Source organism: Sciurus carolinensis, chromosome 4 (assembly GCF_902686445.1).
Source record: "Sciurus carolinensis chromosome 4, mSciCar1.2, whole genome shotgun sequence".
Classification (NCBI taxonomy): Eukaryota; Metazoa; Chordata; class Mammalia; order Rodentia; family Sciuridae; genus Sciurus; species Sciurus carolinensis.
The window spans coordinates 87,892,661-87,916,561 of record NC_062216.1 but is presented as its reverse complement, the minus strand read 5'-3'; the positions used below and the strand labels follow the sequence as shown (position 1 = coordinate 87,916,561).

Here is a 23,901-nt window from a genome sequence, read left to right as displayed (position 1 = left end):
GGCATTTTACCACTAAACTATTTTCCCAGCCCTTTGATTATTTTTTTTTTTTTAATTTTGATACAGGATCTCACTAAGATACTGAGAACCTTGCTAAATTGCTGAGGCTGACCTCAAACTTGTGATCCTCCTATCGTAGCTACCCAAGTTGCTGGGATGTGTGCCATGATGCCTGGCTGGTTGTGCTATTCTTAAATGTATTGAACAGTTGGCAGGAGAAGCAGGTGAGGAAGGCAAGGTGAGAAATTTGATTTTGGTTTTAGTATTACGGGTAGGCTGTAGATTGAAACCATGAAGGTTTATTTCTTAGTCATACTGTATGTCTAAACAGATCAATAGGAATATTCTTCATGAAGTTACCCAGGGACCCAGCTTCCTCATCAGAACTACCACAGCACAGGAAAGAGAAAAACCGAAAAAAATACATAGGCACTTTACCAATTTAATCAGACTGGAAGTGACCCACATTATTCCTGCTCATATTCACTGGCCTTTAGCCCCATGTGAGTGCAAAGGGGCTGAGAATTATAATCTCATGCAGGATATTGGTGAGCAATAATATTGCCTATTACAGATGCATAGACTGTAGAATGAATCTTTCTTTAGCTCTGAGTAGGAAGAATTAATGGGCAGGAGGAAAATGCTTTGTCTTACTTTGTGTGAAACTCCCCATTCTGCACTAAGACACATTAACCGAAAGAACTGTGGACCCCTAGGTTTTCCTTCTTTTAAATATTATACTCTGAGTATAATTCTTCTGATGATGTTATACAGAATGTAGAGAAGCAAGAGGTTCATTACATAACATCCTCTTATAGTACTCATGTGACATTCTAGAAGTTTTTTTTATTGTAAACAAATGGGATACATGTTGTTTTTCTGGTTGTACATGAAGTAAAGGCATGCCATTTGTGATATCATACATTTACATAGGGTAATGGTGTTTGATTCATTCTGTTATTTTTTCCTTCCCCCACACCCTTCCCACCCCTCTTTTCCCTCTATATAGTCCCTCCTTCCTCCATTCTTGCCCCCCTCCCACCCTCCATTATGTGTCCTCATCCACTTATCAGTGAGATCATTTGTCCTTTGGTTTTTTGAGATTGGCTTATCTCACTTTGCATGATATTCTCCAATTTCATCCATTTGCCTGCAAATGCCATAATTTTATTATTCTTTATAGCTGAGTAATATTCCATTGTATATGTATACCACAGTTTCATCAATATAGGTTGGTTCCACAATCTGGCTATTGTGAATTGAGCAGCTATGACCACTGATGTGGCTGTATCTCTGTAGTATGCTGATTTTAAGTCCTTTGGGTATAGGCCAAGGAGTGGGATAGCTAGGTCAAATGGTGGTTCCATTCTAAGCTTTCTGAGGAATCTCCATACTACTTTCCAGAGTGGCTGCACTAACTTGCAACCCCACCAGCAATGTATGAGTGTAACTTTTTCCCCACATCCTCGCCAACACCTATTGTTGCTTGTGTTCTTGATAATCGCCATTCTAATTGGGGTGAGATGGAATCTTAGGGTAGTTTTGATTTGCATTTCTCTTATTACTAGAGATGTTGAACATTTTTTCATATATCTTTTGATTGCTTGTACATCTTCTTCTGTGAAGTGTCTGTTCATATCCTTAGCCCATTTGTTGATTGGATTATTTGTATTCTTAGGGTAGAGTTTTTTGAATTCTTTATAGATTCTGGAAATTAGCACTCTATCTGATGTATGAGTGGCAAAGATATTCTCCCACTCTGTAGGCTCTCTCTTCACAATACTGATAGCTTCCTTTGCTGAGAGAAAGCTTTTTAGTTTGAATCTATCCCAGTTGTTGATTCTTGCTTTTATTTCTTGTGCTATGGGAGTCCTGTTAAGGAAGTCTGGATCCTAAGCCAACAAGTTGAAGATTTGGACCTACTTTTTTTTCTATAAGATGCAGGGTCTCTGGTCTGATTCCGAGGTCCTTGATCCATTTTGAGTTGAGTTTTGTGCAGGGGGAGAGATAGGGGTTTAATTTCATTCTGTTGCATTTGGATTTCCAGTTTTCCCAGCACCATTTGTTGAAGAGGCTATCTTTTCTCCATTGCATTTTTTGGCACCTTTGTCTAGTATGAGAAAATTGTATTTATTTGGGTTTGTGTCCATGTCCTCTATTGTGTACCATTAATCTACCTGTCTATTTTGGTACCAATACCATGCTGTTTTTGTTGCTATTTCTTTGTAATAGAGTTGAAGATCTGGTATTGCGATACCCCCTGCTTCACTCTTTCTACTGAGGATTGCTTTAGCTATTCTGGGTTTTTTATTTATTATAGGAAGATTTTTAAATAAACCTAAGAAATTATAACTTAGTTGAACCTTATTCAATTTGAAATGTTGAGCATGAGTCTACTTTGAAAGAACACCAGTTGAACATCACAAGTAGGAATTTATATGCCCATTTATTTGTTTCAAAATGCAATTCATGACATAAAATTCATTACAAATATCTTTTCCTATTTCTACACACTCACTAGAAAAACAACAAAAATCTCAATAATTTATTAATCTAAGGCACACTTCATGAGGGAAATTTTAACATAGAAATCAAGTCAACAAGTCAGATTCTAAGACTGAGATGCTCTTTTTTTCTAAGTGCATTTAGAAATGGCATAATGCAGTATGGTAATTGTTTATACAAATTAATATTTCTTCCAAAGGTCCTGACTCATAGGGGAAAGAGGACAGCCCATAAGATCTGACTTACAGCAAAGCATTTCATTCCATGTCCAATACTGCATTTCCCACCAAAAAAAGTACATCACACTCATAAAACCCTGCTAGAAGCATCCAATTAGTTTAGCCACGAAAATAAGTTGCTATACAACACATAGTTTCCAGAAGTCTCTGGTCTTTTAATTGAAGACATGATTAATAGAACACAAGTTGCTCCTGGAATACCCTGCATAAAAATATGACTGAAGTTTGCTGAAAGTCACTTTTTAAACAGAACAAAGTGATATATATTTTATAAAAACTTACTGCTGACAACATACAATAACTCTCATGGTTACAGATTGCTTTTATACTTTAAAATAACCTTTAGTATTGCCACGTACAACAGATGTTAGAATTTTCAAAAATATTTTGACTGAGTCAGGAGTAGTAATTTCCCACATCTTTCTAATGAGAGGTGAGCAGTAGTTTTTGCACTTATTTTTTAAACTGCAACTTATTTCAGAAATCTAGTGCAAAAAGGGATTGTATAACTAGTATACCTACAATGGCTGGTATTCTAATGCTCACAATCAAAACTTGACTACTAGTTGTTTACACTTTACCAAGTTTCAAACTACCATTTTCTCCTTTGTCATTAAACTCAGATCTTAAAAATTTAGTTTTAAAACAACTTTAAAAAATAAAGCTGTATAGCAAGAACATATTATTTTTAAAGATATTATCTTTTTATTATGGAACCTTAATTAGTACTAAAGCTAAGATAAATCTAAACAATTTGCATGTGCTGCTAATAAGCAAGGGGAACGGTCATACATTCACTCTTGAAATGAAAAAGGCACTCTTAAAGGATACAGGAAATCACAAGAATGTTTATACAAAACACATTGAGAACCATAGAGGTACACTGACCTTTAAAGGGGTAAGTAAATGAGTGGTTCCCTGTTTAAAACCTCATCTGCATTCCTCTTGCCATATGTATTGGATCCCACATTGGTAGGTGAGAGAATGGCACCAAGGTTGTTGCTGGAACGAACTAAGAAATTTGCCAGGCGTTGTGTTGCACATGTGGCCGTGTTGCATTTCCGTTTGTCCACCTGGTGACTGGTAATGCTGAACAAATATAAAAGGTTAGAGGCTTAGAATTGGATTGGATACAGCTATGTGATTCCCAAATAACTCAGACTGATAAAAACAAAAGGAAATATTTTTACAGAAGTAACTCAGTTTTTTTGATTTGCAAACATTTGGATGACAGATCCTTTTGACACCTTGAAGATGTAACAGAATCAATTAATTTTTGACTAGGAAATGATACAGCATCTTTCATTGTTATCAATGTTTCATTTCCCAGTACAATTCTTCCTTTGGAAATTCAGAATACATTTCTAATGATGATGATGATGATAATAATAATAGTCTTTCTTTTATAGTCTTCTAAATCTTATTGATGACTTTCTTTTCTGATATATAAAAGGTATTTAGAATGTAAAATTTATATCTAACCCAGAATATATGAAAACCTGGAATGAAAATAAATATGTATGTTTACAGATATATATACATACAGAATTTTATATTTATATAATTTTTATATACATATAACTTTAATTTCCCACATCTTTCTAATGAGAGGTGAGCAAGATTAGCTAATTTTTGTTAAGTTCCTTGAAATCATGAATCAGAAATGACAAGAAAAAAATGTCAGAATGAAGTTTTGCAATGTGCAACAACATGGATAAATTTTAAGGCTATTATGCTAAGGTGGAATCAACCAGTCACAGAAAAACAAATACTGCATCTTTACATATTTATGAGCTCTCTAAAATACTCAAATTTGGTAATGGGAGGTTGTACTTCATGTATGTATAATATATCAAAATACATTCTATTGTCATGTATAACTAAAAAGAACAAATAAAAAAATAAAATACTCAAATTTTGAGAATCAAATAATGGAATGGTGTTTACCAGGGACTGGGGGATGGAGAAATAGGGAGTTGCTAATCAATGGACATAAAGTCTCTGTTAAGATGAATAAGCTGTAGAGCACTGTGCCCATAGTCAACAATAATGCATTAACACTAAAAAATTAAGTGTTCTTATCACAATAAAATAAAATAAAATGGATAATTTCAGATATTATAAAGTCAGGTGTTATAAAGGGAAATAAAATTGGACACCTCTTCAGGCACTCTTTGCAGTGCGGGAATTTTACTCTTAGCACAAATACCTGAGCATTACCATCTTTTTGGCTACTTACTTAGATCTTATGCTGTCAATAAGTTTAATAAAAGGGCTAGGGTAAATGTTAAAAACAAAATCCCGCTAGGCCCCACCTCTAAAGAGTCTACCACTTCATGATAGCACTGTGGCTTAAGGATCAAGCCTTTATACTTGGGCTTTTGCGGGTACAGTTCCAGATACAGACTATAGCAATGTGCTTTCAAAATGGTATCTTACTTATTTACTTATTTACTTATTTACTTACTTATCATAGTGGTGAGGCTTGAACCCGGGGGTTGCACATGTTGAGCTTTATCCCCAGTCTTTCAAAGTGGTATTTTAAATGGATACAGAATAATAACATTGCTTTGCTCATTTGGGAATCTTTAGAAAAACTATGGAAATGTTTTAGTTTTCAACTCCATAGAAACCAAAGTATTGCTGAAACTTTAGATAATGTGTAGAGTAAAAAGTAATAGTTTTGGGGCTAAAAGTTCAATGTCCAGATGTGAATAAATATGCATAATTTGGACTGAATGCAGTGGATTTATCTCAGTGCATTTACTTTGTATGAGGGAGTACTTCATTATATTTCTTTCTGTACAGAGATAGCCTAAATGTAAACGTTTTAAAATTTCATGTGAAAAAAAAATTATTTTAACTTTTTTACCACCTTATTTCCTTCCAAATATAGAAAATTCTTCAGACAGAATCAGGTGAACTAAATATTTGTTGACTGTAAGTACGCAGACAAAGCAATTACTCAGGCAAAGGAAATCCAGGTTGAGATCTGGTTTTTTGGTCTATTTCTTATTCACACTATTCTATTATTTTTCTTTGAAGGTATAACTTTGGCCAATGTGCATTTGAAAAGAATGGCTTAATGCTTTAAAAAGTTGCCCTGCTATTTCCAGACATTGGACATTAAATTCTAAATAATGATTTTTTTTTTCTTGAAAAACAACAGGAATTGGAATTTGGCCCTGACACCTCCAACTAATAAATTTAAAGCAGTAGGGGAAATTATCAGTCACATTAGGAAATTCAAAGGGGATATCTGTCCCAAGATATGTTTAGCCAGTGCCTAGAGTATGAGTTTACTAAAATGCTGAGCTGAGCTTTGATAATAGGTTGGAAGGTGAGTAATAGAATTTTAAATTATGCTAGGAAAAATGTTGTCTTAATTGAATTAGCTAGAAGGACCACTATTCTCCATAAAACAAATAGTAAGAACTTTCATATTTGTTTCATAATTGTGAACTGTTTTCCTATACTAGACCCTTAATCTAAATATACTGTTTCACATGAACAAAACTATCCAAAACAGTCATTTGGATGGAAAATTATGCCTGAAATAGTCAGTAAAAGGCACGGCACTTCCACACTCAGACATTTTTTCTCATTGACTACTTGGGCAGAGATGACTTGTCTGCCTACCTAGCTACTAACAAAATTAAAAATAAAAAGGTTGGGGATGTGGCCCAGTGGTTGAGGACCCCTGGGTTTAATCCCTGGTACAAAAAATAAAAGTAACCATTTTCTGGTATGGTTTGTAAAGTCAGTTTATTACTTTTTAATCTTATCTCATACCTGTAAAAATGTTGCAAAAGTCTCAAATGAGAATTGAATTTTATGAGGCAATTAACAGTGAGTAAAAAATCTATATGAGCGTCATTTTAAAATGGAGTTTAAAATTTGAGACATTTCTACAAAGGTTTTCTTAGCTTTTTATGAGATTTATGGGTATTATATATTATAATAGCTCAAGATGATAATCATTCACCCTTTAAGAAATGACCAAACATACGGATTTCAGGAAACACATTAAAAAGCAATTTGAAGAATGCCTTATAAGTATACCTAAGAATAATTCAAAGTAAAAGACTGTGAAACCAGTATGATTTAATTTGATAATAAGTAATGTCGTGAATTATTCTAATTCTGAATGAAGTTCACATCATAATAAGCACATTTCCATGAAGGCATATTTGTAAAGGTACTTAGGAAATGTCTGTACCTAATGAAAGGAAATATCAAGATATTAGCAGATACACTAGGTAATACTGTTAATTTTCCTGTCATCATTCTATTGTTCTGCTTATCAGAAACTTTATGTCAGTTTTAAAGTTATTTTTATCCATGAAAAAGCCCTGAAAATTATAGTCAGTTCTGAGAACATTCTGTAAACTAAATAAGCTTTGAAATGACAAAGAAAATCCTCTGATGATTCCTGCTGTTTATTATGAGTAGGTACTGTAGAGACCTTTACATGTTGCAATGAGCCTCCACCCAACAGAAAACACCCCAAAGAAAATAAAGACAAGATGATAATGTTTCTAATGAGAAGAGTTCAAATATGACTAAAGCACACACTTTTCAAAGACAAACTGAATTCTTCTTCTTCTTAAAGAGTGTATATGTTCATTCTCACAAGAATATATAGGCAAAACTGATTTAGACACAAACAAATCCTCATAACATTATTCATGTCAGATGCGTGGATTTGGACTCAAGAATCTTTTAATTAGTGGAGAATTCACTAAGTTTTAAAGGGTTTCCATTCATAACTTTCAATTACTGCTAACCATTTCACCTGACATAGTTTTTAAGCTTCCTTAAAACTACCCTTTAGATGATATATATATTTGAATAATAAGCCTTCCTAGGAGATCTTGATGCACAGGCTATATAATGAAAATATTTCAAGAATTATTATTTTACCTTTATAGCAGCTCAGAAGTAATCCATTCTATAATTGTTTCACTAACAGAATAGCCAGCAATATAAAATGAATCCCAAAATAGCAAATGGCTTTTTAATTAATTTTTTAATTTTTCAACTTCTGAAAAACTTGAATTTGCCCCAATTATTTATATATACTTTAATTTCCAGAAGGAAATGTAGAAGTTTGCATATTTCCAAAACCCTTTAAGAAAAAAAAATCTATGTAAATAGACACAAAATTCTACTTGATATAAAATATATGCTTTACTTAATTTCCAATTTGTTTCAATATCAGGTTAATATAGTAGAAATGACTACCTTTTAGTTTTTCCTACTTCATGTTCTGGCTTTGACCCTCTAAGTTCCAACAGCATATTTCTTGACCAGACTGGAACTATCCATTCCTGTCTGTTAGAGTTCCAGCAGAAAGATTTATCAGTTACTGACATTATTCTTTAAAGAACACAGAATTCAAGGAACAACTGAAAGACTTTAAGTACTGTTTGTAGCATAATTTCACCAGAAATGGCACAAGGGCTGTTAGTTATGTAGCAGTATTAAGTTCTAATTTTTCCACACTCTACAAAAGAAGCAGTATTTTAAAGTTACTAACCTTTCAATGGGGGTAGCTTTCAGATGGTTTAATGCCACAGACAGCACAAGGAGAACTGCTGGCAGCTTTAGGATGAACATGGCTTCTTGAATTTTCTGAAAGAATAATCTAGCAGTGAAATCAGAAAATTTCTTAGAGTTGAGATTGATGCAATTTTAAATTATAGCCTAAATTTAAAATTAAATATTTTAAAACTTAATAATTCTTATTGATAAAGCCCTTAAAATACTATTCAAATTTCAAATATTTTCAAAATGTTCATTTCTCCAATTTTCTTCTCTAAACAATCTAATAATTCACATTATAATACATCAACTTTTAGACTTTCTTTGAAATAAACCATATATTGAACACCAAATCTTGTTTGTTTTTTTTTACTAAATAATACTTTCCCAGAAATAAGAAATTCCTTACCTTTTAATGCTTCAGTGTCAGCAATATCAGAAAATGCCTTTGATAGCAAGAAAGCTGCATGAAAACAAGTCCAAACTTGCATTCACTGGAGTATTTGCCCCCTACTTGCTTACCAGTAATCCAGCTCTTATATACCCTTCACACCTTTCTCAGCTTTGACATCAGACAGCTCAGAGAGACTGTCATTAATTTCCATCCCTATGTAAAAAGTGCTTCATAGACAGCAGAAGCAGATGGGTATATTACATTAACACATTAGTAAATATTAACACAGCAGATACAGAGTGTCTTTATGCAGTTAATGATGTGTAATATATAGCAGAAGTTTGAATTTATCATCTTTGTGAAATGTAAGCGAATTTTCAAGAATTAAATGTAGTCATAATAAGAACTTAATAAAAAATAATTAAGAATAACAATAAATGGGGTTATATGTAAAAGAAAAGACAGAGACAATGAGGAGATATAACTAAATCCAGATGACCCCTATGACTTAATCCCATGGGCATTCAGAAACATATTGAATATAAGGGTGAGGTTTGTTTTTAAAAAAGGAATAAAAACAAGTCATTTACAGTGAGGCGGAGGAGATTTAAGGCATAAAACAATGATTTTTACATCTAAAAATTCATTTGTCCACATGTAAATAGAGTTGTATATATATGTATACATATACACAAACATTATGTGTGTGTGTATATATATATATATATATATATATATATATATATATATATACACATACACACACTCAAGCATTTTTTCAGGGACTTTTTCCATTAATTAGTATATAGAAGTATCACAGTTATTTTGAAAGAAGATAAGTTTTCCCCTTTAACTTCTTGAAAATTATGAATGACTTGGCTCAGCAGAATACTCTTTAGTTTGCCTTTGAAATATTTATTTTTATTTTCTCCAAATGTTCTTCCATTTTTCTCGTATTTCTTTTTTTTTATTATAATTTTTTTAAATTACATGTAGCAGACAGTAGAATGCATTTTGACATATCAAACATACTTGGAGTATAACTTCCCATTTTTGTGGTTGTACATGATGTGGAGTTACACTGACCATGTATACATACATGAACATAGAAAAGTTATGTTCTTTTGTGTTTCTAAATTATATTTAACTTATTTCTATGTTATAAAAAAAAGTATGCACAGCAACTAAAGGAAATTCAAACTGTCAGTGAAACTGTGTAAAAAAGATGGAAGTTCTCCAAGTTAAAAAAAAAGTAAGCTTATTGATTTCATGTACTTCTTTAAAGTTTAGAAACACCATTTCAGGGTGTTGGCAGAAATTTCAGGAGAAAAAGACTAACTTGTTTCCAATACTTGTTTTAATATTCTATATAGAGGCCTAGAAATATTAAACATTGTTCAATGTCAGACAACTAGTTAATGCTAAAACCTGGACCAATTCTCAGCTTTTCTTTCTCATAGTTGAGCATTCATTTAGACCCAGATCCCTGCCTCTAACCTACATATTTATTTATTTTACTTTCATAACTCTTTTTCACTCTGAGAAGTTAAGAGTGCCAGGACTAATATGTGTCAGGCATAGTTATTTAATTGATACGTGATACCTCCCTCATCTTCACATCTTTAAGGTGGGCATAATTTTTTTCCAATTTATAGTTAATGAAACTGAAAATCAGAGAATATAACTGGTTTGCTTAAGGTTACACGGCTACTGAAGAATCAGAGTGAAGTTCAAATTCTCATCTGTTATCCCATAATATTTATTTCTTTGTTAAAAAGGATCTCTGTTTCCGTAGATTGAATTGCCAATTGCTTTCTCTGGATTGGGTACCTTATTACAATACCTGGAGAGATCTGGTTATAACCAGATGTGGCCTTATGCTGATTGATCTCGTAAAATTTTTAGGAAGATCAACACCTGTCCTGATATCAAATAGCTTCGGGTTTTACATACTTCCTGTATTAATGGGAGTGAAGTTGGTATGTGATCATTTAAATCCTCTTTACCTGACATCTTCATTACTGTATGGAAAGCTCCTTCCTACAGGACAAATACCATCATTGCTCACCTTGTGTCTCCTAGTCAGAATGTGAAAAAGGTGTTGACAACATTGTCCTCCCATGAGAGTTTCTTAAAAATGCAAAACCTCAGACTCACTGCATCAGAAAGTGAAGTTTTAAAACTTTTTGGTTTAATTAATTATACATGATAGTAGAATGCACTTTCATACATCATATGTAATGGAATATAATTTCTCATTCTTCTAGTTATACATAATGTAGAATCCCACTGCTTATATAGTTATAAATGTATACAGGGTAATAATGTCTGATTCATTCTAGTATTCAGAATGTGCATTTATGAAAAAGCATCTTCCCCGAGTGATTGTATATACACTAAGGTTGAGAAAAATTGTCCTGTAATATATTCCATTTATTTATTGATTCAGTAAATGTTTGTTGAGAACCAATTCTGTGGCAGGGATTATTCTGGGTAACAAAGATATTACAGTAAATAAAGCAAATTTCTTCTCTTGCAGCTTAGAGTCTGTGGAAGAAACAGAGTGGCAAGTGAACAGTTAGCTATGCAATTAAAATGCGAGTGCTGTGAAGAAAAATAATATAGTGGTATGAGAAAGAAGAATGGTGACTTTAAGTTGAATCTCAAAACAAAAGAGCTAACCAAAGAAAGAGTGAAGGGAAATTGTCCAGAACCAGCAAAAGAGCATGTGTAAATTCAACTAAATAAGGGCAGAAGTGTTAAAAGATGCTGAGGATGTAAGCAGGAGCCTGAAGGGGCAGGTTGCTGAAAGGCTGACTTAAGAACCTTGGGATTTCTAGGTGGCAATCTGAAGCTACTGAAGGGTCTAAGGAGGGTTGTGAAGTGTTCTGCTTCGCATCTTTAAAACATCACTCTGACTACTGTGTGTGAAATGATCCAGAGGATTGCAAGAATAAAACTGGGAACTCTATTAGGAGACTATGTCAATGTTCCCAATAAGGAACAATAAAGGAAGTCTTAGACTCAGGGGATGCAGCAAAGTTGGAGAATTAAAATGTGTTCAAATTATATTCAGAATAATAACATGATTTGACAATGAACTAAAGGGGAAACATGAGAGCAGAGCATATTAAACTGAGTGTGAGGTTAGGATATAATTCATCATATAGAATAATGGGCTTTATCATATCAAATTTTAAATAGTAAAACATTTTTGTATATCTTTTTAAAAATAACTTTTACTTTCTCATCACATTTGTATATACTCACAGTTTTAAAAAGATCACACAGTATTACAAGACAAATAATTTATTACAGCGTTCTGTCTCACTTCTGCCTACTGCTGTTTTCTTTTCCACAGGCACTCACCTTTGTTTCTCCATATTTCAAAAATATTTACTTCTCTGGATATTCTTGATTTAAAATGTTATAAGTTGATAACCTGTCTTAGAGGATAAAGGTTCAGCACTTAGCACCATACTCACTTTTCTCTACCGCCATTCTAAAATACTTTACTAAATTTTGGATCATATCAATATTAGGTGTATAATTTTTTGGATTTATATTTAAAAATTTTTTAATGACAACTTTTGAATGTGTGTAAAATTTCAACAATTATCACCACATAGTCTATCTTGTTTCCTCTTTATTCCTATCTACTTTCTTTCTACCCTAGACTGAATTACATAGAACAAATCCTAGAGATCATATAATTTTCACACTGACTTTATTTAAAAAAAATCTAGCAAATGTGTAATGTTACTTGTTTATGTTATAAAAGATAAGAATGCCTCAGGATCCTGATGAGAGTACCTTTGGTTGCTCTGTCTCTTCTGACCCCTTTAATATAACTCTCTGTTCTTTCTTATTCTTTACCATTTTTACTTAAATAACTAGGTCATTTATTATGTAGAATTTCTCATTTCCTGGATATTGCCAGTGGCATACTTGTGATATCATTTCACATGTTCCTTTCTCACTTGTATTTCTTCTCTACTGGTAGTTTGTTCCAGAGGCTTGATCCGATTCAGATTTCATTATTTTGGCAAGGATACTTCTCATGTGATGCCATTTGTTTCCTGTTGTGTCATATCAGGGGGCACATAATATCTGCTTGACTCTTTTATGATAGTTAAGAACGATCTGGCTGTTCAGATGGCAGCCAGACTGTTTATTCTGAGTTCTCCATCAGCCTTTCACCTATTGGTTTCATAACCATTGGTGATAATAGTCTGGAATCGTTGTAGTAGGGGTTGCAAGATAATGATAGTCTAGTTATATCATTTGTTTGACATTTATTGGCTGAAATTCTTCAATAAAAGAGAACATCCTGCTTTAACTATTCTATGACCTTTAGGTAGTTTTAAAGACAAGGTAATTATTTTTGTCTTCCCCTATATTTGCCAGTTTTCAGAATGTAATCATGAACTGGTTCCTTAGCATCCTACAAATATTATAAGAGGATTTTTGTTTAGTCTCCTGAACCTATGTACTTTAGTAATATGATTTTTGATTCACTTTGTCTTTTTGACATTCAGATAATCCCATGTTGGACCAATAGGAGTCCCTTCTAGTGTCCCTTTGTGCCTTTCTGACACGACGTCAGTACTTAGGCAACCTCATTGTTTTCTGGTGGGTGTGCATGCTTTCATGTCGGCGTTAGCACTGTTCACTCTGGGACCAAGTAGGATAATATTGATTATGTTTGCTTTCTTATTTATCCTTTTTTTTTCTTCTAATTAATATTTGCCTCCTTTTATTGTTTAGTTTTAGATCTTCAGATTATCTCAGAGAATGGTAAAACCACCTTTAATATAATATTTGCTTTATTCCCAACCTTCTCCCTGTCTACTCCTCTGCAGTCTCTCCCACAGCCTCGGTCCTTCTTTAATCTCTGAACTGGTTGTTCTCTACGTTGCAACACAGTTTTTCCTCCCCTTTTTGTCACGTTGAGAAATACTCCCACCATTCTTCTGCTTTGAACAGCCTGCTCTGGCTTTCTTGGTCTGGTCCCTTATTGTGATGGCACTTGTCCTGCAGTAGCTTCCTGAGAATGGGTATGTGAAAGATTGAGACCTTCTGTTCTGAATATATCCTTATTCTCTCTTCACTCTTGCTTGAAAATGGATCTAGACACATGATTCTGAACATGTAATTCAAGCTCAGAATTATGAAACCATTCATTGTAACCTAATCAATCATGTGGCTATAGAGAAAAGAAATTTTTGATTCTTTGAGTGTGACTTAAAAATCTCTCCTTGGAAGCCCTTAGGGTCTTCTTTATTCCTGGCACATGAAATTTCATGCTAATATACTTTAGTGTGGGTTTTTTCATGAACCAAACTGAAAACTCAATGTATCTTTTAATATATAAACTCTTTGTCCTTCACTTCTGGGAAACATTAGAATATGTCTTAATAATTTTCTCTGCATTCCTTCCAAAATGGCTTTTCAGAATTAGATGTATTAATCTTGTATTTAATTATATTTTCTCACTATTTTTTCATCTCTAATTTTTTAACTTCTTGGAAATTTACTAAACAATCTAACTTTTAAATTAAAAATTAATTTTGATGATCATATTTCAAAATGTCAAGAGCTCTTGCTTTCTGAATGTACTTTCAGAGCATTCTGTTTTTGTTTCACGGATGCAATATCCATCCTTATTTCTAAGTATACTATTTATAACTTTCTTTTTTATTGTTCTTTTAAAAATTATCTTCCCTTTGTGAGTTTCATTTTCTTTAGGTTCTTCTGGCCTTTCCTTAAAAAAAAAAAAAACACAAGATTTGTTTTGTTCTTTTTTTTTTTTTTTTTTTTTTTTTTAATGGTGGTGGGGATCAAACCCAAGGCCTCAGCACATGCTAGGCAAGTGCTCTACCACTGAGATACATCCCCAGCCCGTTTGTTTTATTCTTGATATTTTTTAATTGAAGTTTCCATTAAATGTCTGTTTATCCTTAGCTCCCATTTATTTATTATTCTACTGATGTTGTTTTTACAACTTCATGTAGGGATTATCAAAATACTATAAACGTACATATTTAAAATATACAATTTAAACAGTTTTAACATATGTATGCACCCATGAAACAATCACCATAATCAATATAATGTGCATTTCTATACTCCTAATTTTTTTCTTGTGACCTTTTGTAATGTATCCCTTGCTCCATTCCCCCATCCTCTCCTCTTACCAACCCCCTCCTCTGGCAACCCCCCATTTGCTTTTTTGTTCTTATAAATTTGTTTACATTTTCTAGATTTTTGTACAAATGAGATAATGTAGCCATGTCTGGTTTTGAAAATTCAGCATAATAATTTCTAAAATTTATCTGCATTCTGCATCAATAGATATTTGGGGTTTTTTGGTTGTTTGTTTATTGCTAAGTAATAATATTCCAATTGAATATGCCATAAAATGTTTAGCTGTTGACCTATTAAAGGACTTTTGGGTTTTTCTATTTGAGGTTATTACAAATTAAGTTGCTACACACATTCCTATACAAGTCTTTGTGTTGGCATATACTTTTCTCTTAATTTTTGTTAGTGAGTTACTACAAAGCTGATCAGATGCTAGGTGTGTGGACATGGCTTGCCAACTGGTGGATTCACTGCAAGGTTATTGGGTAGGATTTGATCATTTATCTAGCAGAATCCCAAATTTTACTATTTGTGGTTCTTTTCTCTAAGGACTTTCAGTTTTAAAAATTTCTTATATTTTCCTCAATAAGTGAATATTCTTGGTTGATAATTTGGGAGAGAGGACTAAGAATTTAATTGATTTCTCAATTTTGAATTTGGTGCTTCCCATCTTCCCTTTGGGGTAGCTGTTTTCCACAGATCCAGGGTCTGTTTATATTAATTTATTCAAATATTAAATTGTTGGGGCAAGGAGAGGTATTTACCTGGATGCTTGGAGGGAAATATAGAGGAACCTCTCTCAAAATCCATTGTCTTAAAGCATATAAAATTTTTCTGAGTCCTATACTATTCCCTTATTTCTGAATTATTTTGGAGTCTAGAAATTCCTGGACTTTCAGAGACACTGTAGACTAGTTCAGCTTGTTTCATGTTAACATCATCTTCTTAACCAAGTGTAGGAGTGTGGAAAGTCAGTTCTTATTACTCATATAGACCATTGGATCTTGAAATATCAAGAGCCATGACCCCTTTTCAAACTATGATTGGAAAAAACATTTTTTTTTCTGGAAAATACTCATGTACACATATAATCTAAATTTTGAATACTCTGTTTAGGTGTTTATACTTCCCATGACAACAATCTTTATATGAATTCTCCTACTGTGATCTCAATTAGGGGTTTGCATCATATGATGAGAAGGAGAAAGAAAGACCCATACCTTAAGGAGAGTTTAGGGGTAGTTAGAATAATACATAAGACATATCTGGCACTTACTAACCACATGCTTAATAAACGTTTATTGATTTTTCAGTTGCTGGCAGAACAGAGAGTTTGGAGACAGAAGCCAGAAAGGATAATTGGTGGCATAGTGTTCCCAGAGAACTGGGAGGCTCTGGGATCACAAGTGTCGCAGAGAGGTTATCTTGTAGGGAGGAGGGGAGTTGACAGTGGAATGTATGCTTATTCAGAATCTGCTTGCATCAAGCATTGTGTTAAAACACTTTTGTATAATATTTTAATCTTCAAACAACAGTAAAAAACGTTGCTTTACTGATTAGCACGTGTATGCTTAGAGAGGTTGAGTGACTTCTTTAAATTCATATATGAGTGGTAAAGAGAAAAAATTAACCAACATGTGCCACACTGCAGAGTGGTCCTCAGCTGGAAGAGTTTAAAGAAGTTAAGCAATTGATGATTAAAACTAAGATTGGAGTTCGAAGAGAGGTAGATTTGGGAAATTGAACTGTCAGTTTTCATTGGAAAATGGCAGAAAATAGTCAGCTGAGACTGGCCATTTCCTTCCTCCTCACTTGCCAGCAATGTCCCTCTTCTCACCTGGAGGGATGTCCACATGGATCTGCAGCCTCTTGGGCTTCCTCCTTCCCTCTAGTATTGATGACATTGGAAGCTGGGGTTTGGCCAGGCCTCTGGGAAAGATCCAAGTTGTCCACAGAAGATTTTTCACATATAAGGTAAATGAAAAAGGAGAATAAAAAGAATTTAATCATATCCATCAGAGCAATGGCAAGTCACCTTCTACTAAAGCCACAAAGCTTTGCTTTTTCTTTCTTTCCTGAGGACCATACAGAAAATACAGAAAGAGGTCATGAAACTTCCTTGTATAATAGAAGCCTCAGACTATATTTCACCTTCTATGTAGTATTACTGCTCATTTTGGTTTAGGTTTTAGCTCTTTGAAATCATATTTAAATCTCTCTCTCTCTCTCATATATATATATATATATATATATATATATATATATACATATGTAATTTATCTGTATATTTAAGAACATTTAAAAAATACTGTTTCTGTTGCTTACATTTGAGTTATTTTGCTGTTTAATCTCATACTAAGTAACTTCAACCTAACAAATAAGATAAAATTACATGACTTCAAATACTCATTTCTTTATAAATGCTGGTTAGGAATGCTGTGGTTGGATCTAATCATAGATAGACATTTGAAGTAGTAAGGTGAATAGTCAAAAGAACTCTGATTATGATTTGATTGTTTAAATAGATACTATAATAATTTAAGAATAATTCTCTATGATTATGTTTTGGCATGGTTCAGAGAAGTAGCGCATAATTAAAGTTGAAATCAAACTATTTTTAACTACTGTTAAGAAGTGTATAACAAAAATTACTTTAAAGATTAGTAGTTTCACTTTAAGTATAAATTGTTCAATGAAACTGCCAAACTCACAGAAAGGAGATACTTTTACATGTCCCCTTGTCTTCTTCCCTCAGCTCTGTCAGGGACAAGCAACCAACTCACAAACTAACTGAACAAAAAAGAACATTTTTATTTTAAAATAGTTCAGCATAAGTTGATTAAAAATTTTTGTTGTATTATGTTTTGGGCTATGGTGGTAAAGCCACCAATATTTTGAACAAATATTATGAGTTTCAGAGACTCACAACAATGAAGTTTTATCTACAAACAACAGATTTCAAGCAAAGATGTATCTTCACATATAGGCAATCTTGATTGATGGCTGATATTTTTACACACACGAACACACACTCTTAAGTAACTCTTAAGTAAGTAACTCTCTTAAGGGTTGAATTTAGAAATTCCCTCAATCAAATGACCTCATGAAATCAGGTTTAGGGAGGGAAATATTGTAATCCAATTACCGCAAAAATACAATGTCCTTGGTATTTCACTGACATTGGAATTGGACTTAGAAAACTAAAACCCTACAGGGCTTTTAATGGCTTAGATCTCTTAGAATTTTGTCTAATTGCTACCATATATCCTTCCTAGTCTTTCCTCCCTTTGTGTTTCCAGAAATTGAATCAATTTGGGGAATGAAGGTCTAGACTGAAGTGCTTGGTGAGATTCAATTCCAATATATCAATCTATGAAAAAAAAAAACAGCACATCTTCTGAGGTAGTTCTGATACATTTGGAGGCCTGATATTTTCAACGTGAACTTGATATCTGGAGGCATTTTGAATCCCTCTCAATGGGTCCTTCATATTTATTTCTCAAGATTTTCTTTAGATCACAAATTGACTAGCCTCCTTGGAAACCCAGGAGTACACCTCCAAAGGGCAATTTCAGATCTGTTGCCTACTGGAACCCAAAGGCTCAGCAGATAATGGTGAACTTGTATGGTATTTAACTGACTGGACAGTTAATTTATTCCTTTATCAGTGATTTATTCCCAAGTTTTAAAAATTTTACTAGTAATGTTCAGAAGTTTTGTAAGGCATTAAGAAAAGAAAAAAAGAAAAAAAAAATCAGGCATAGTGACACGTGCCTGTAATTCCTGAGGTTGGGAGGCAGAGGCAGAAAGATCCAAGTTCAAAGTCAGCCTCAGCAACTTAGAGAGGCCCTAAGTAACTCAGAGAGACCCTGTCTCTAAATAAAATCTGAAGAAAAAAAAGGGGGAGATGTGGCTCAGTGGTTAAGTGCCCCAGGGTTCAATCCCCAGTACCAAAAAAAAAAAAAAAAAAAAGGCAAGACAGCAAGTATATGATGCTTTTGGAGATCATTTGAATGCTTCTGAGCTGGGTGGAATTTTTCTTTAGCAAGTCCGTGATTGGGTACAGGAGTATGTTGCAGGTGAGCTATAGACCATGTGTTAAGAAACTATACTAATAAACTGACAGCTTACTTTCTGTTTCCAGAGCATGCTGAAATTTGTGATCCCCATGCTTGTATATCTCATGTAATGGACCACATTTTGCCATATAACAGCCTGTTACACATTTGCAAATTCTGGATATTAAGTATCTAATGCTGTATTTCTTATTTCTTATCTATTGGCTTTTAAACTGCTTCATAGTGAGTACTTTTAGCAGCTAACCTCTTATTCATCTGATGTCTTCTTACAATATCTCATGCATATTTAGGCACCTCATTATTCCAGCATGTGGTTAGAGGTAGGACTTTGGAGGATGACAGATTGGGTTAGAATACAGGCTCTGTGTTGGTGAGCAAATTAATATATCTAAATTTCTAAATATTTCTTCATTTATAATACTGATTTTAAAATTCATTCTCAATTTAGCAAATTCTAACAGGCATCTCTTTTGTTCCAGGCGCTGAATTAAAGAATAGTGGAAAGGGGAAGGTGATTCAGAGATGAGTAAACAGATGGAGTTTCTACTTGGATAGAGCTTCAGGTCTAACAAGTTGATTTAGTTGAACTCTCTTAAATCCATGTTATCATACTACCTAGCATTAAGTATGCAATCCACATTTGGCATTTGACATTACACTAGGAATCATGGTTATAAAAATTAGGTAGAGAAATAGAAGTAGGCCACAGGGAAACTTAAATATTTCTATACTGTTGTATAGGAGAAACACACACTAGAAGCCACACTTACCTGACCTGCTTGAAAACATGAAGTAGCCCAATCAGGCAATTATTGAAAATATTTAGAAAAATAATGAAATAACGTGTTTCCCACCACGTAGGATCCAAATAAGTTGCACTTGAGTAAGTAGATTGACTTGTGCTAATTTATATACCACTGACAATGAAGTTTTAAGCAGTTTTCTTTTAAGTTGTTCCACTTTTGACAATTTCCTTCTCATTCAGGTTACCAGGAGAATGAATGACATCTTCACTTTTTCTTACAACATGCTTCATCTTAAAAAATGATAGTCTTGACAGATAGGCTATAAATACTGGCTTTTTCCCTCTAGTTTGCAATTATGTCTGAACTTAGAATCAGTCATGTTACTAAGAGCTTCACTCAAGGAGGGAAGGAAATGCTGTTCCTTATGTGGGTGAATTTACTTTGGCAATTATCAAAAAACACAAATGAACCTACTATTAATGGCACTATGGCTTGTGAAAACTTGCTAGCTCATCTTGTTTCCAAATAAAGTGCATGGAAAATGTGAGCATTTGTTTCATAATGGGGTAGAGCCATCAGCCTGTTATACATTTGCAAATTCCGGATATTAAGTATCTACTGCTCTTGGAGGTTGGATCACACAACAGGTCAAACAGGTCAATTAAAGAGAAATTGGTTTCTGTAACTAGGTATTTACTGCAGTGAAAGTGACTATGCCAGTGGCTTTTATGGAAGCAAGAAGAAGAGATAATCATTGTTCCACATGTTTTCTTTCTCAGACCTTATCTTCTCAATACAAAGTTACATAGATGGCAATTATAGTTTGATGTGACCTGTGTCTACTCTCAATGTAAATTCTTCTGAACACAATAGTCCACCCTTTATCTGTATCCTGTGCTCAGCAAAAATTCATGTGTTTGACCTATCTTTAACACAACTCTCTCACTACATTTCTGTAGAAACAGATAAATTCTTCAAAGATCAGAGCACTAAAAGCCGTTCATGGATAGCCTATTCACTAAATTTACTAGTTTACCAGAAATATTGCTTAAATGACTCATCTATTTGCATGAGCATATTAAATGATTCTGTGTACGGTTTCCTATAAACATACTTGATTCAACTCTATTAAATGAATAGGAATATTTTCTTCTTGAGAAAAATCAAGAACCTATTGAAGAGTATATTCTATGTGAATATATTCTCTATGAATGCATTCTTCCTAATTGTATTCCTCATGAATATATTTTTCACAAATAAAATAAATTTATTCTTTTTTGTATTCATAATATTATCCTATTAGAACTTCTTTACTACTACGTTTATACTCTAGAATATATTAAAATACATGCTTTTATACATGTTAGAAAATAATCTTTGAAAGACTAATAAGCCCAGAAACCAGGTTTGACAAACTGAACATTGTTTAAAATGTATTTAATGAGAATATGTATCTTATAATATAATATATACATATTAAATCAATATAATCATGTAATATGTAAATATTAAATCATTTTAACACAATAAATACATGAAATGTTTTAGTAAATTTGCAAATTTGATAAATTTAACAAGTTTTTCATTTGGTAAATTGATGTGACTGACCTCAGGTATGATTCTTTCATCAATTTATTTATTTAAGAAAGTATAATTTGTGTTGGTCTTTCAAGATTTGAGATGGAAAATGCTTTTTAATTTTACAACTTTCATTCAGCCTTGTCTGCTTGGCTTCTGTTGTGATATAATAAACACTAATTGAAAGTCAATTATATTTTTTAAATGATGCTATGAATGCACTCCCACAAATTGATAATGATCCTGGATTTTTCATGATTACCTCTTTACATAAGATAAATTAGCAGCATTATTACTTTCCGTGCCCAAAGCAAATGAAGATATCGAGGCCCTGAATTCAGATGAACGCCCTTTCTCTGGTTCTAGCATTTTAGACTAGTCTGGACCAATCTTAGTGTCTAGACTATTTTGATCACATCATGAACATTGATTTACAGATTTATACCTTTCTTATTGCAAGAAGGAGGAGAATTCCATATGAATATGCTACTTTTATTTATATTTGGTCTTTTTTTTTTTTTTTTTTTTTTTTTTTTTTTTTTTTTTAAATTCAAGAATCACATGATTATTTCAATACATGCAGAAAAATCATTTGATAATATACAGCACCCCTTCATGCTCAAAACACTCGAAAAAATAGGGATAGTGGGAACATTCCTTATCTTTCTAAATGTTATCTATGCTAAGCCCATGGCTTATATCATTGTAAATGGTATAAAACTGAAAGCATTCCCCCTAAAAACTGCAACAAGGCAGGGATGCCCTCTTTCACCGCTTCTTTTTTTTTTTTTTTTTTTTTTTAAATTTATTTATTTATTTTTTTTACGTTTACATAGGGTAATGATGTTTATTATATTTTTCCCCTCCCCCCCACCCCTCCCACCCCTCCCACCCCTCTTTCCCTCTACACAGTCCTTCTTTCCTTCATTCTTACCGCTCTCCTTAGCCTAACTCTAAACCTAACCCTAAACCTAATGCTAGCCCCTCCCACCCCCCATTATATGTCCTCATCCGCTTATCAGCGAGATCATTCGTCCTTTAGTTTTGGTCTTAATTATCTGATATTCAAGTGAAGAATGAATTAAATTTGTATTGTGAAAAATCAGTGTTAGAAAATTTTTCAGTTTTAATTAATAAAACCAAACATAAAACATATCAAAATCAAAGCAAAATTTTCAAAACATGAAGATTTAAAATTAAACTTCTTCTTTGAGTATGTGGTCATAACTTTCAAGTTGCTTTTTTTTTTTTTTTTTTAATGAAAAGTTCCACTTAGTAGTCACTTTCTTCTGTGGAGTTCCCACTTTCTCCTCTGGAGTTTAAGTTAATAGACACTTTCCCTATAGTTATATGAATATGGAGTAGGAAAATTGTTCTGTACGTATGAGCTAGGGATTTTGAAGAGTGTTTATTCTCAACATTGACTTTACTAAGAAATACTACAAGCAGTATTGCAGCTAGTTATTTAAATAATAGGAGATAAAATTTAGTAATGTGAATTCAGTGTAAAGAAAAACTCATTCTAAAACTATAAAATCTCAAACTTCTCTTTTTTTAAAAAATAAAATCTTATATTAATTTAACTTGATGAATTAAATGGATTGTTAGTTTTTCATGGGGTAGCCTTTAATTAATTTGCTCACTTTCTCTTTTCTCTTATGTATATCATTTTCTGCTACATTTATTCAGATGAAAAATTACAATATTTTATGAAAGACCTTAAAACCTCTCCCAAAGCAAATATATTTATACCTTTGACTTTTAATGTGTTAAAATCCTAATGAGTGAGCCAGTTGGTTCTTTTAAAAAACTAGTAAAAGGCTCCTTTTAAAATATGTTTCTGTCTGAGAGGGGCAGATTACATTCAAAATTAAAAGGTAGTATAAAATATTGGTATTAACTTATTAAATAGTTTATCTTTTGGACAACTAGAAAAAATAGAAACAGAGCATGAGAAGCTGTGGAATGTGTGTCAGGCAGAGCTCTGAATCAGACCTCTGTGAAACCAAGTAGTGGATATACCATGGATTTATCGTCTGGTCAATGAGGGATCACACCTTCTGTCAGCCTTCTTAAAATGCTAAAGTTTTATGGTTCTGTCATTATAAAACTTCCTAAGAGTCAGCACATACAATTTTTAACATCAATGCTCTATGCAAATGATCATTTAATAAGTGAAGTTTATCTAATTTTTGAAAATACATGACTTCATTTATGAAAGTGCCAGTGTTAACTACACAGCAGTAAAATTATCATATTTAAAGGACATTGCTCACCAGGAACAAATTTGATACATATGGTTCCTTTCCTTTTCTTCAGCCATTACTAGAATTCCTCACACCTTCTATGTAGGAACCAGTCGAGGGTAGACAGAATAAGGTCCACCTAGTGGATGGGGTTTAAAAGAGATTACAAAATTTTTTTCTGTTTTACCGTATGTGCTTGTCAATGGAAATGTCTATTATTAATATTTCCCCCTTACATAAGATAACCAAATTCAAGCCTCTCTCTTGTGTTTTATAAACACATTTTTTTTTCTAAGAAGGATGAAGAGTTATGCTTTAGTCAGAAGGGTGTCTTAGGTTAACTGGTGTTGCTTTGAAAAGAAGAAAAGTGAGACTCTCATAGGATATGTCTGAGAAGACAGGGAGTGAAGAGGAAAAGAGAAAATA

The 23,901-nt window shown here is 33.0% G+C and overlaps 2 protein-coding genes across 14 annotated transcripts in view; one reads left to right on the top strand and one right to left on the bottom strand.

Moving 5' to 3' along the window:
* Window positions 1-23,901, top strand: part of Slco1a2 (solute carrier organic anion transporter family member 1A2) — a 123,349-nt gene that overhangs the window by 14,464 nt on the left and 84,984 nt on the right. For 4 of the 13 annotated variants that reach the window (XM_047550885.1, XM_047550890.1, XM_047550884.1 and 1 more), the window contains exon 2: window positions 67-224. The exons of 7 other annotated variants lie outside the window; for them this stretch is intronic. The gene's annotated coding sequence lies outside the window, so the exon portion shown is untranslated. Of the gene's footprint in view, window positions 1-66; window positions 239-23,901 lie in introns of all 13 variants that reach the window. 2 more of the 13 variants (XM_047550888.1, XM_047550883.1) reach the window with 1 other exon arrangement.
* On the bottom strand, window positions 3,635-8,363 carry Iapp (islet amyloid polypeptide). Its single transcript, XM_047550897.1, has 2 exons — window positions 8,284-8,363; window positions 3,635-3,824 (listed from the first exon to the last, which is right to left on the bottom strand). Exons 1-2 carry the CDS (start codon window positions 8,361-8,363, stop codon window positions 3,635-3,637), a joined length of 270 nt encoding a protein of 89 aa, XP_047406853.1.